Source organism: Ictidomys tridecemlineatus, chromosome 8 (assembly GCF_052094955.1).
Source record: "Ictidomys tridecemlineatus isolate mIctTri1 chromosome 8, mIctTri1.hap1, whole genome shotgun sequence".
Classification (NCBI taxonomy): domain Eukaryota; kingdom Metazoa; phylum Chordata; class Mammalia; order Rodentia; family Sciuridae; genus Ictidomys; species Ictidomys tridecemlineatus.
Window position 1 is genome coordinate 53,991,818 of NC_135484.1, and position 14,765 is coordinate 54,006,582.

General features: G+C 39.7%; 1 protein-coding gene across 5 annotated transcripts in view; it reads left to right on the top strand.

The window, feature by feature from the left end:
* Ppil6 (peptidylprolyl isomerase like 6) overlaps nucleotides 1–11,601 on the top strand; it is a 35,516-nt gene extending 23,915 nt beyond the window's left edge. For 4 of the 5 annotated variants that reach the window (XM_040283196.2, XM_040283197.2, XM_040283198.2 and 1 more), the window contains 2 exons: nucleotides 1,940–2,075; nucleotides 7,529–11,601. In XM_040283196.2, coding sequence (XP_040139130.1) covers nucleotides 1,940–2,075; nucleotides 7,529–7,640 — 248 coding nt within the window. In that variant the 3' untranslated portion in view covers nucleotides 7,641–11,601. The remainder of the gene's footprint in view (nucleotides 1–1,939; nucleotides 2,076–7,528) is intronic. The other variant, XM_040283199.2, reaches the window with a different exon arrangement.
* The last annotated feature ends 3,164 nt before the right edge of the window (nucleotides 11,602–14,765 follow it).

The window sequence follows — 14,765 nt, forward strand, 5'->3', positions numbered from 1 at the left end:
GCGCCACCTCATCGGGCCCAGAGTAGTCTTTAACAAATGGGATCCTCCTGCCTCAGCTTCCCAAATAGCTGGGACTGTAGCCATGCATCACCACATCTGACCCTCACACATTATTTCATTTGATTTAGTCATAGTAATATAAAGTAGACCTGGCTGTGACATGACCACTGGGTAGTGCCTGTAAAGAAACAGCATAGCTTTAAGTCCCTAAGATTCATATAAGCATTTTGTATTAATACAACCCATAAAGTAGTCATATAGTTTCTCACTTTTTTTCGATTCTGTACATTTTAACTTTGTAAATCAGGATTTCCCTATATCTTATAAGAACATACTCTCTCTTGTCTCTTTATAGCAGTGGCTTTCGAATTATCCTCTAAAGAGTTCCATGGGGACCTAAGAAAATGTCTTCAGGCAGTGAGAGGGCTCTAGGCCCTTGTTTTTTGTTTTTTTAAATCTGTTTTATGCATGGGCTTCCATACAAGTAGCATTTTTTAAAATATATATTATGATTTACTGCTTTAAAACACCCCATAATCTCAGAATTTTTGATAAAATGTTACATCTCTATAAATTTTCTTTCCTGGTACTTACACAATATAAGGAAGATTAATCATAATTTCTGAGAGCAAATGATAAATACCAGTTTTTAAAAACACTCTGAATCTTTGCATTGGACAGATTTTCCATTCCATCTGATTTTCTATTAATGGATGATTTATTCCATTGAAATTAAAATGAGACATTGATGTAATTATATAGACTCACTTGTAAAAACTGTCTTATTTGCATTTCATAAGATTTCGGAAATCTTTATTCAGTTTAAAATTTAAGAAGCTAAAAGTCACCACCACCAACATTGCTGCTTTGCTTAGTCTGCTTTGTTTGGAACTTAAAAATAATAACAGTCAGCAAATGCAGTGTAATTAAATCATATTGATAATTAATATTCATATCCCTCAATTATCCTCAGAACTCTATGTAGTTATTGAGTGAAAACTCCTGAATTTATTATGTTACGTCTTTTTGTATAATTGAGCTTGGAGGCAAAGCCAGGAATGGTTCTTCCCCAAAATGGTAGCCTGAAGCCACTGTACATTCTTTTTACTTGTTAACATTACACTAAAAAAAAAAAAAAAATCACTTTCCACAAAATCTTATCAATCTATGTAAGGACTGAGATTAAAATTTATTGAAAGAGAAGTAAAAATAAGCCTAAATTAATTTCTGCATCTCAACATTTAGGGTCACACCTAAGCTGATTAATGTGCTAGGGTCCTACAGCAAAAGCTAAATAATGAGACAAAGGTCCTACCTTCCCACAGGAGAGAGGAAACACCTGGAAACTAGTGACTATGCAGAGTGTAGCAGGGCTGTCACAGAGATATGAGCAGGATGCCCAGGAGAGACTTCTCAGAAGTGATTCTTTTTCTAAAGTGATGTTTTTAATGACCACATTGGTCATTTGAATGAAATACTGCTGAGAAAACAATACAAGAAATTTTGTTGACCTGTATTTGTAAGCAAAAATGATTCCTCTTACATTATTAATTTCCTTAGCACACTTGATTTTAGCCATGGTAAAGTTCAAGTAGAACAAGTGCTCAAATAGTTCTAGTAAGATTTTACAGCTTAACTTTATTGTCATTTGCATGTTTGAAAATAATATGAAGGGCTGGGGTTGTGGCTCAATGGTAGAGCACTTGCCTCGAATGTGTGAGGCTCTGGGTTTGACCCTCGGCACCACATTAATAAATAAATAAATAAATAAATAAATAAATAAATAAATAAATAAATAAATAAATAAACTCAAGGTATTGTGTTCATCTACAGCTAAAACAAAACAAAAAAAATAGGAAATCTACAATTAAGATTGTCACCAAGGTTATATTTGTACCTTAATAGAAGTATTTTAATGACTTATTATTTTCTTTCCTAGATGAAAATTTTTCAGTTCCTCATAATAGAAGAGGAGTTCTTGGAATGGTCAACCAAGGCCATCACACCAATGGGTCACAATTCTATATCACCCTACAAGCAGCTCCCTATCTGGATAAAAAATATGTGGCTTTTGGGTATGTACATTATAGATGTCTATATAGTATATTTCACACACATATAAAAATGTCATTCCAAAGATTTTGATGTGTATTGTACATAATCTGTGAGTACCTAATACAGGGCTTAAAAGTAAAAGTAATGCAAAGATAGACAAACATGTTTAAAAGTAAATATTTATAAGAAGCTTCTACCCATAAAAACACAGAAACCCTTTAGACAAGTCATGGTAATATTCTATTTGTGTGTATAAATATATATATGGAAGGACATGGAATGCTAAGATATATATATTTTATACCAGGTATTGAACTATTGAACTCAGGGGCACTCAAGCACTGAGCCATATCCCCAGCCCTATTTTGTATTTTATCTTTTAATAATTTTTTAGATGTTGATGGACCTTTATTTTATTCATTTATTATATATGGTGCTGAGAGTTGAACCCAGTGCCTCACACATGCTAGGCAAATGCTCTGCCACTGAGTCACAACCCCAGAACCCCCTATTTTGTATTTTATTTAGAGACAAGGTCTCATCAAGTTGCTTAGCACCTTACCAGTTGCTGAGGCTGGCTTTGAACTCATAATCCTCCTGCCTCAGCCTCCTGAGCCACTGGGATTACAAGCATATACCACTGCACCTGGCAAGAAAGTATATTTTTATCCAAAAGATATCTTTAAAGATGATTTTACATTCATAAATGCATAACCTAAAATAATGAATTGTCTTCAGTTTTCCTTCACACTAAAAAAGCTGTAGTCTGATTTTGAATACACATTCTTGGATTAGTTTTGAATCCAAATAACCCTCACTTTTTCTTGGACTATTGAAATCTTTCTGTCATCTTGCTGACACTCTCTACCCTTTCTACTTAACGTTCCTTTTTCTCTCATTAAAGAGAGAACACGACTACTTTCTTTCTCAACACAAACACGACTACTCTAAAGCTTTTAATGCCTTCATCACCACCCTTCTCACCAATCCTTGGTACCTACCCACAGTCTAGCTTAGCATTCCATATCCCTCCATCTCTGACCCTATGCCTTTTTCTCAGTCATCACTTCATTACTAGCTTCCTGAATCTTTCAACTAGAATTTTATTAGGCACCTGCCACATGCCAGTCCTGATGCTCAGTGCTGGGCAGAGAGGGATAAGGCACAATTCTTGCTGTTCAGGGAGCTTAGAGTGCATTAGGAAAGACAGATCAAAACACAGGGACTGTATTACAGTGAGACAGGGTTGTACAAGTTCAGTAAAGAGGGCATCGGGAACATTTAAGGCAGGACTGAGACATCACCCCCACTCCTGTAATAAGAGTAAAAGTGATCCTTACAGAATGGCAGTGGAGTGAAATAGTGTTGTTCTTTTCAGGAATTCCTGGTCTTCATGACTGACCTTCCTTTTGGGGAAATCTCTAATTTTGTTGTCATCACCATTCTGGCCTCAGGGAGGCACTGCATCCCTTTTATTGTTCTGGCCCAAGTCTGCTCTCACTTGATCCCTTACATCTCTGAACCATAGTTGAAGCTCAGCTAGAATAGTTAAACCAGAACACTAAAGGAGATGTAGAAAGATAATGATGCAATAGGTAACTGGGTAATCTAGTTAAACTAGATGAAATATGACTCCTCCAGGGACAACTTCCTTCTAAGTCTCTTCTCTAGTGTATCTTAACATCTGGGGTGTACCTCAACTCCTGAAGTCCAGATGTGATTAGCAAAGTTTGGAGAGAGAAAGAAGTTTCTTCTCTATTGGAGACTGGTCTTTCCAAGCTCTAGTTACCCCCCTCCCCTCCCCTCCCCTCCCCTTCCCTTTTTAGTACCGGAGATTGAACCCATGGGCACTTAACCACTGAGCCACATCTTTTTTTTTGAGACAGGCTCTTAGGGCCTCGATAGGTTGCTGAGGCTGGCCTTGAACTTGTAACCCTCCTGCCTCAGCTTCACGAGCTGCTGGGATCACAAGCATGTACCATCATGCCCAGCTCCAAGCTCTAGTTTTTGGTACGTGAATCTGCTCCTTCTTCAGATGGATGGCACTGAGAATATACTCTTTAGGAAAGACTGCCACACTCCATAGAGTATGACCTTGCCTAGTGGCCTCACAGGGAAAGGATAACAAAATGCAAGCTTGTAAGAACTCCATTCATGCATATGGTTGGAAGAAGGGGGATATATCAGGGGGATGGGGTGAGGGGGATTAATTTCATTTTAAGAGGGCATTATGATGGGAAGCGGTCATGGAAAACTCTATGAGAAGGTGAGCTGAGAAGGGAAAGTGAAAGTAATAGAGAAAAATGGAAATCGCAATTAGTCAAATCAGTTTTAGGAAAAATTAAAGAGTCAGGCATGGTGGTGCATGCCTGTAATCCCAGTGGCTCAGTGAAACCCTGTCTCCAAATAAAATATAAAAAAGGGGCTAGGAATGTGGCTCAGTGGTTAAACACCCCTGGATTCAATCTCTGGTATCAAAAAAATTAAAAAAAGAAAAAAGAAAAATGAAGGAGCTCTTGCAGAGACCCTAAGGAGTTTCTCTTAACATCTGGAGTGTACCTAAGGAGTAAGAAGGACATCTTGTCTACAAGTTATCTGGTCTAGCTGGAGCTTCTTGCCCAGGAATGGAGAGGGTGGAGGCTAGAGAAGAGGAATAGCCAGGGCCCAGGGCTCAAGGTGATGGGGAACATAGAAGAATTTCAATTGTGAGCAGCTTCTCATTTTGAAAAGATCTTTTTAGAAGAAGTGAACAAATAATTGCAAAAGATGAAAATGAAGGAAGAGGGGCCAGTTAAGAAGCTCTGGTCATAGCAGACCATAAATGAAGTCCCGATGTAAGGTACTGGCAGTACAGATGAGCAAGGGTAAGTGGACAAATCCAGGCAATACTGAGATTCATAGGTCTGGATGACTGTTAGATGTTGAGGGGGAGAGCCTGGCAGGAATCCAGATCAGTGCTGACCAATAGAACTTTCTGTGTTGATGAAAATAGTTTATAATCTATACTTCCCAGGAGTTAGCCACCAGGCACACATGGTCATTGAGTACTTGAAGTTTGGCTCACGCAAGTAAGGAACCATATTTTGCTTGATTCTAAATAAGTATAAATAGTCACATGAGACTAGAGTCTAATACTGGACAGTGCAGGTCTATAGCAATCCTAGGATTTGCAAATGATGGATGGGGGGGGGCTGGGATTGTGGCTCAGTCAGTGGTAGAACACTTGCCTAGCATGTGTGAGGCACTGGGTTCAATTCTCAGCACCACATACAAATAAATAAATAATATGATATGTCAAAAGCTTTGTAATGTTTTGAACAACCAATAAAAAAAGATAAAAAACAATAAACAAATAAATAAAAGTTCATCAACAGCTAATAAAAATATTTAAAAAAAGAAAACAAAACAAAACCATGAACAGTTAGTACCATTCACTAAGATAGAGTATATGAAGGAGAAGGATTTGGGAGAGAAGATCAGGAATTCAGGCTGGACAAGTTGTGTTTCAGATCAAGATTCCTACATGAAAACCAGTTGGCAACATCACAGAGGTAGATATTCAAATGAGGTCAGGGCTGAAGATGTGTATTGGCAGGTAATCTATAGCCAGACCATAATACCATCATCCTGGGACAGACTCTAAGCTTTGCTCATCTTATTCCGTTTCGTCCCCCCCTTTCATCTTCCAAAATTCTACTCAAGGGTTAGGTCAGAAACCCCCCTAATTAACAAAATCAGATGGCTTTTTTGTGCTCTCTGGCACACTGTGAACAACTTAAAGCAGAGAACACGTCTCACTCTTATCCTACTCTTACATATAGCAAGTTCTCAATAATTGTGAAAAATTGACATGGAGAATACACTTCATGCTCTCTTTGAACAGGTGAATCTGTCCATTTATCCTCTGCTCTTAATTTCAGACTATACCTTGTATTGTCAGTGTCTAGGTCAATTTTCTGTTACTTTAATAGTACACCAAAGACTGGATAGTTTATAAATAACAGATTTTTTTTTTTTTTTGTTTGGAGGCTGGGAAGTCCAAGAGAATGGCATCAGCATCAGCTGAGGGCCTTCACACAATGTCGTAATATGGTGGCGGGCATCCCGTGGAAATGCTTATAAAGCATGAGAGAAACAAGAACAAGCTGGGGACAGAAAGGGGGTAGAATTCATCCTTTTATCAGGAGCTTACTCCAGAGCTAACAACCCATTCCTGTTCACTCATGAAGGCAGAGCCCTGGTGACCTAATCGGCTCTTAAAGATTCCACCTCTTAATATCATCACAATGGCAATGAAATTCCAGCATGAGCTTTGAAAGGGGCATTCAAACGCTAGCATGGACTCTGTTCCAGTTTCTGATTGGGATGGCAAAACAGAGCCTAGAGGCAGACTAAGAGAGGAGTATGGTTGGTATTGACACTGACCCCATCCCAGAAAAGGATCATGAAATGGAAATTGCTCCCTTTCCCTCAGCCACTGTTCCAACCCAAATACTATTAGAAGGCACTGGTTCTATGTCTAGGCCTTTCTCTCTGCTTCATATTGCTCTGTTTTAATTGAAAGAAACATTAAAAGTCTAGGTCTGCTCCTCATGGAGTTCTAGCTCACAGCTGGCAAGTGTCTATAAGAGATGTAAACCAGCATGACTTTAAGCTTTTATTCATGCACTTGATGTTGGTTAGGAGTCTAGAATGTGCCAGGCTTTGTGCTAGGCACTGAGCACTGAGTGAAAGTGGGATCCTTGCCCTTGTGGGAGAATCGGAAGTTAACCAAACAGGATACAAGTCAATAAATGTAATATTTCACCCTGGGAACTCCTCAAAAGGTGAGGGGGAATTTTCTAGAGACCTGGGAAACTTCCCCAAGGAAGTGAGGTCTGAGCTGATCTGAAAGAAGGCCAGGAGATGACCAGGTAAGGGGGTGAGGAGGACAGTTGTAGCAGGAAGGAAACATGGGGCTCTTGCAGTAGTGGAAGCCAATTTGGTTGAAGCAGAGAGCAAGAGAGAGACTTCAGCAAGACATCCTTGAGGGCCAGTGGGTGGCAGGCCACATAGCCCCTGGTAGGAAATAGTGGGAACTTTTGTCTATATCATATGATAATGGGAAATTACTGAAGTGTTTTAAGCAGGAAGATGACATCAGACTTGTATTTATGAAAGATCCCTTTGACTGCAGTGAAAAGGGATGGGACAGGTACCAGACCAGATGCAGGGAAGGCAAGGAGGAGCCTCTAGAGCAGGGCAGCCTATATACAGCGGGGGACTGCAGCCTGGGAGGTGGTGCTGGCTGTAGATGTGGCAAGGTGGACACATCTTAAATACTTAAGATATTTAAGATAAGCCACTTAAGATATTTATGACTGAAGTGAATTTAATTTGTAGGAAATAGCCTTAGCTATTGTTGGGTACATTTGGCAATGTAAGCTAAATGTGGAAATTTATAACTGACGACATTTTTTTTCCTCCTACATAGGCAATTGATTGAAGGAACAGAAGTTCTTCAACAACTAGAATCTGTTCCAACAGAGAATGAAAGACCAATATATATATGTAATATTTCTGACAGTGGAGATGCTTTTGTCTGATTTCCATATCATTATTTTCTATGATGATTTATGTCTTTGCATCTAAACAGCTGTTTCTAGGCTTAATTAAACAGTGCTTGATAACACTTAGTTTAAAAGTTGTGGCAGACACAATAAGTTGGCTCATTTAACACCCTATCCCCTCCATTTTTCCCTTTCTTACCTCTACTGTAGACTGTAAAAGAGAAATAGTTTCTCAGCCTCCTTTGCTGTCAGAAGTGGCCATGAGATAGCATTCTGGCTGTGGAGGCAGGAGCAGAATGCCAGGGGTCCAGTCCCCTTCATCTAGTCTTGACCGCAAACAGGATGGAGCTGGAGCTGTTGTCTTGTGGCCACAAAGCAAAGACCAAGAGAGTTGCTGAGATGTCAGCCCCAACCTTCTGAGCTATGGGACCAATATCAGTAACTACCTATCTACCTCTGAACTTCTTACTAGATGAAACAAATAGACCCCTGGTTTCTCTATGTTATTGACAGTTATGTTGTTACTTGTAACCAAAGACATTCTTAATTTGGTTATGTACCTAATGGACTTTGAACCCTAAAACATTTGTAATAGAATTATGTTGTGATTTATATGAACATTTCTACAATGAAAAACTTGATAAATAACCAGACTGGGTGCCGTGGCGCATGCCTGTAAACCCAGCAGCTCGGGAGGCTGAGGCAGGAGGATCCTGAATTCAAAGCCAGCCACAGCAATGGTGAGGTGCTGAGCAACTCGATGTCTCTAATAAAATACAAAATAGGGCTGGGGATGTGGCTCAGTGGTTTAGTGCCCCTGAGTTCAATCCCCAGTTCAAAAAAAAAAAAAAAAGGCTTGGTAAATAACCAAATAGGGATGATGTAATATAAAAATCAAAAAAAACAATTCAGTGTAACACTTCATTATTTCTAAATAGCAAGGCCTTATGAACTTTGCATGTTCTTATATGATGTCAGTGTAACTCATGGCTCTTTGAGCCATCCAACCATATGAAAATCAAGGGTTTGGTGTTTGACCCACATGATGTTAGTTGGAGAACCACTTTATCAACTGCTCCTTAATCTAACATTCTCAAACCCAAGTCACCTAACAACCTTTTTTTGGTGTGTGAGGGGCACTGGGGATTGAACCTAGGGCCTTGTGCATGTAAGGCAAGCACTCTACCAACTGAGCTATATCCCTAGTCCAGCCTAAGAAGCTTTTTAAATACAGACTATCCTTGAACTACTGAGTCACAGTCTCTAGGTGAGGATCTCTAAGTGTGGGATAGGGATTCTGTGTTTTTTACTTCTTTCCCTAGTGGTTCTTTCTTGGACAGTGGGGCAGTAGTCATTTGGGAATCACAGCAAGACAGAAGTATCTGGTTTTGACTCCTTTGGTAACAAAGGACTTGACTTTGTTATTGGTCATCTTGCTCAGCTCCTGTTAACCCGAACTACCCTTGTGTCCCTGCTCTGCCCAGAGCCTTTCTCCACTGCTTGTCCTAAACAGAAGGTGATTTATCTTTCAAGAATGATATTTGATATTTCTTTAAATCAATCTTTTTCTTTTTTTTTCCCTTTGGTACTGGGGATTGAACCCAGGGGCACTTTACCATTGAGCTACATCCCCAGGCATTTTTGTTTTTTATTTTGAGACAGGGTCTCACTAAGTCACTGAGGGTCTCAATAAATTGTTGAGTCTGGCCCCAAACTTGAGATCCTCCTGCTTCAGCCTCCTGAGTCTGGGGTTATAGGTGTCGGTCATCACGTCCAGCAATTTAAGCCAATCTTAAAGAAGACAGGTCTTTAATTGATTTTGGGGTTGCTAAAGATGGGCATATGTTTTATTTTTATGTATTTATACTTTAGCTGTAATTGGATACAATACCTTTATTTCACTTATTTATTTTTATGTGGTGCTGAGGATCGAACCCACGATCTTGCACGTGCAAGGCGAGCGCTCTCCCACTGAGCCACAACCCCAGTCCTTGTTTTATTTTTAAATAATTATGGATTTGCAGGAAATTACAAAAGTAGTACAGTGCAGTCCCGTGTACCCCCTAGCCAATTTCCCTCACAATGCACACAACTCTAGTGTAAAATCAAAACAAGGCAACTGACAATGGTACAAAAATGTGTGATGCCATTCTTTAAAAAAAATTTAAGATGCTAGTGGACCTTTATTTTATTCATTTATTTACATGTGGTGCTGAGAATTGAATCCAGTGCCTCACATATGCTGAGCAAGTGCTCAACCACTGAGCCACAAGCCCAGTCCTGTATGATGTCATTTTATTATGGGAAGATTTGTGTAACCATGCACGATGAAAATATCAAACTTTTCCAGCACCACAGAGACCTCCCTGTGCTACTCCTTAGTCTCACCCATCCCCTGTCCCCAACATCTCTAAATCCTGATACTTGGCATGTGCCCTTTGTGTGTGTGTGGGGGGGGGTCAGCTTTATTGCTATGTGCCATATGCTTTATACCAAAATTGGTGGTGGATGAGGAGAAAGCATACTGTCTGTTCCATTTTCAACTGAACCAGAAGCAGAAAATGTTAGGCATGTGTGTTTTAGAGCCAGACACCTGGGTTGGAATCCTGGCTCTGCATGAACTCAGGCAAGAGCTTCTCGGCCTGTTTTTGTAAGCTTTTTCACTGCTGTGGCCAAAACACCTGACAAGAACAATTAGAGGAGAAAAAGTTTATTTGGGGGCTCACAATTTTAGAGGTCTCAGTCCATAGACAGCTGGCTCTAAATTCTTGGGGCTCAAGGTAATGCAGAATATCGTGGCAGAGGAAAAGGGTCTAGTCTGCTGTAAGTGCCCATTAGATATTTAGTAAATTAGAAATTATGTATAACCTTTAGGGTGTGGCCTTAGAACCTGTACCTCTTTTTTTTTAAATGTGTGTATGTATTATTCATCAAGAATACTTTTTTTTTTAGAGAGAGAGAGAATTTCAATATTTATTTTTTAGTTATCGGCAGACATCTTTGTTGGTATGTGGTGCTGAGGATCGAACCCAGGCCGCACGCATGCCAGGCGAGCATGCTACCGCTTGAGCCACCTCCCCAGCCCAGAACCTGTACCTCTTAAAAGCTCTCCAATTACTGATCAACAGCCAAATTTGGGAAACACTGAGGCAGAGACATCTCCTCTTCCTATACATCGAGTTTTGGGCAACCTGAGAACTCAGGCTACTATATGAAAGCCTCTAGACCTTTTCTCTGGGCCTTTGGCCAGTTCTGAGGTCACACTGGGGACATCTCAAAGGGAGCAGAGCTTGCCACTGAGACTCAACAACTACCAAAGTAATTGGTAAAAGGAAACCGATACTTTGCAGGGATCCCGATGAAAACACTTTACGAGCGTTGGTCGTGTAGTAACAAGAAGCAGAGCAATTCTTCCTGGTGATGAAGCTGTATATTAAAGGCCTTAAGCATTTTTATCGGATGTTGTGAAAGAACTGGGATGTTTGCATGGGTGTAAGAAACTGGCTCCAGCTCCCTTGGTCTTTTTAGCACCAATGTAGAACTCTGTCAGTCTTCTCAAGGATGACAAGTTCCTGGTTTAGAAATAGGAGAGCAAAGGCATTCTGATAATTTATAGAAAATGTGAATTATGTGGCAAACCTTGTCCTAACTGATGATAGGAAAGTACATATACTGTATCTTACATTGGATCATGCAAATAAAGGAGTGTGGTTTCTAAACGTTTTTCTCATTTTGGGAGATCTGAGATAAACATTTAAAAGTCTGTCTAAGGAATCTGTTTGCCCCAACTGTGGACAGTATCATTTGTTAATAACCGGATAGTCTAGCAACCTTAGGATTCCAGACTTTTTTGAGTTTTTACACTTTGCATATATTTTAAGTTCAGTATATTTGTTTTAGAATTATTATCTAGCAATGTAATGGCTGAATCACTTAACCTGTCACTGTTTTCATTTGTTAAATTAATAGAAATAAATAAGTTTTTAGCTATCTACAAGCTCCAAAACGTTAGTGACTCTCTGGGCAAATTTATAAAATTCATTATAATATTATCATTTACTTTGGGGCTTCAATTTTATTAATAAAATGAGAGCACATTATCTCATAGTGTTTTGAGAGGTTAGATGGCAGATGAAGACATTTCTTTTTCTTCTCGGGGGGGCGGAGTGGTACTGGGATTAAACTCAGGGGCACTCGACCACTGAGCCACATCCCCAGCCCTATTTTGTATTTTATTCAGAGACAGGGTCTCACTGAGTTGCTTAGCGCCTCACTTTTACTAAGGCTGGCTTTGAATGATCCTCCTGCCTCAGCCTCATCATTGGGATTACAGGTGTGTGCCACCACACTGGCTAGGTGCGGACATTTCTAATGATGCCTGAACATAGCAACTGTCCAATAAAAATTAATCTCCCTTTTGAAATGCCTCCCTCAAAAAACCAGTGCAACTGCCACTGACAGATCATTTCAAGAAATATCAAGTCCCTATTATGTTTAGTATTAGCAGTTCTCAGTAACACTGTTTGAACTTTCAATTGACTGAACTAATTCAAAGGTATACCCCCAATGTTAAAATGGGTCTCTGCTATACTCAGCAACACTCTCACCCTTATGGAAACGTTTTTTTTGTTCTTTTATGGTTTTTTTGTGTGTGCGTCTGTGGGTTGTGTGTGTGTGTGTGTGTGTGTGTGTGTGTGTGTGTGTGTGAAGCTAGGGATCAAATCCAGGGTCCTTCACATGCTAGCCATGCTCTTTAAAACTGAGCTGTACATGATTCACAATTAAGAACGGCAGCAAGTTAGGAGGACAAAAAAGGCTTTACCACGAAGCTACATCCCTGGCTCTTTATTTTGAGACAGGGGTCTCACCAGGTTTCCCAGGCTGCCCTCAAATTTGCAATCCTCCAACTTCAGCTGAGGAGTCAGAGTCACTGGGATTATAGTTGTGCACCAGTACAAGATTTTGCAATTCTAACAAACTTCAAGATAATAAAAATGGTATTTATGCATGGGCCACACCCTGAGAATGGTAGGAGTATGGTGGGAGTTTTCAACTAGAGCTACAGATTAGAAACACCAGGAAAAGCTTTTAGCTGGGTATGGTGGCTCATGCCTGTAATCCCAGTGGCTCAGAAGGCTGAGGCACAAGGATTGCAAGTTCAAAGCCAGCCTCAGCAACTGGTGAGGCGCTAAGCAACTCAGTGAGAACCCTGTCTCTAAATAAAGTGCAAAAAATAGGGCCAGGATGTGGTTCAGTAGTTGAGTGCCCCTGAGTTCAATCCCTGGTACCAAAAAAAAAAAAGCTTTTAGAAATCCTTACTCCACTGATGAAGTCAATATGCAAACATCATTAGCTTTCAAACCCTTCAATGTGCAGTCAAGGTTGAAAACTAAGTGTAAGAGTAGTCCTAGCACAGTTAACAAAGAAATACCACAAAGTAGAGATCCTCCAAATATCTCTAGTATTTCATCATCAGTCCTAATATAGTCTGAATAGTTTTAGTTCATTATTAATCTGTTACAATCCTTCTCTACTTTGCCAAAACTGATTTAAATACTCAAGGTTTAATACATATTGTTATAATTGTATTATAGATGCCCATCCTTGCCTCCCACCCATACCTGGCTCTGAATGAATTTGGCCAAACCCACAGCTAAAGAGGGTCTGTTGGTTTGGATGAAGGGAGTTTAGCGGAAACAATTTATTTTTATTTTCTGTTTAAAAAATTAGAGGAAGCTTGTACTACTAGCAGATTCACAAGAGTCAAGCACTTCCTCTCACTGCTTTCAAGAAAAGAATGATAAGATAAAAAAGTAGCTCTAACAAACCAATAATTCAATTTCAGCCAAAATGTACCAGAGGAAATAACCTGGGTGATGGCTGACTTTGCAAACAGAATATGATTCAAACAGATGAGACTCTCAACTGGGGATGATTTTACCCCAATATTATCAGAAAGTGTTTCTGGTTGTCACAAATGATGGATGGGGGTGGGTGCTTCTGTTATTTACTGGGCAGAGGCCAGTAGCATCATAGGTCACTGAACAGGCAAGTTCGTCAGCCTAAAATCTCATAGTGCCAACGCTGAGAAATATGACAATAAAGACTGCTTCTTCGGGAACTGAAAATAAAGTTTTTTTCCAGAACAGTGAAGACTATTTTGGGCTGGATGCAGTTGCATAGGCCTATAATCCCAGCAGTTTGGGAGGCTGAAAGCAACTGAGTGAGATCCTGTCTTAAAATATATAGAAAGGCCTGGGGACATGGCTCAGTAGTAAAGTGCCCTTGGATTCAACCTCTGATACCAAAAAAAAAAAAAAAAAAAAAAAATTACTTTGGAACTCTTCCTTTATCTACTTCTATAGATGCCATGTAAAATAAAATAAGCCATCAGTTTTTGTCTTAAAAAAGAATGTGAAATGTCTCTTTATCAGAACTAATGGAAATCTGAGGACTAGAGCTAAACATCTAGATGACAAATTGTTAACCAATGGCCTCTACAATGGGGCATGTTCACCCTAGGGTGAAGCAAGAATATCCATTGGGTATGAGGAGAAAAACAGGACTTTTATATTTGTAATCATGAAAAAAAAAAAAAAGTTGCCTATGCTTTCATTTAGTCTTGGGTGTAGTCATGTGCCAAACATGATATGTGAATTCTGGGCAAAGATTGGACGTTTATTTGTTTGGAAGTCCTGATGGTGGTTCCTCATTTTCTAAACTGCACTCACACTTCTGGCCTGGCCATAGGTTGGATCAGCTGATGTTAGTTCACTGTTATGAGGGCACACAAGGGCTACACTGATTGAGATTCCAGGCAGGAATAAAAGCTTCTAACCTTAAGCAGAAAAAAAAAAAGATTAAATACTTCTCTGCCATCATCGTTCTGGGTGTTTGTGGCACAGTAAAACATACCTCATAAAAGCAATTAATATTATTTTATTAGAATAAATAGCGGAAACAGCGGCATTAAATACAGCTTTTAAAGTCTTAACTTTACCACTTAATAGAAGCCTATGAAGTACTGCATTTTTTGAGACTCAGCACCAGATGGCGCTCAAGCTTACTGAAAGACCAGCTCCAGAACTGGCACTGCAAAATCCAACTCGGATACCAGGCAACTCTGTTTAGGCACTGCAAAATCCAGCTTTGATGCCAGGC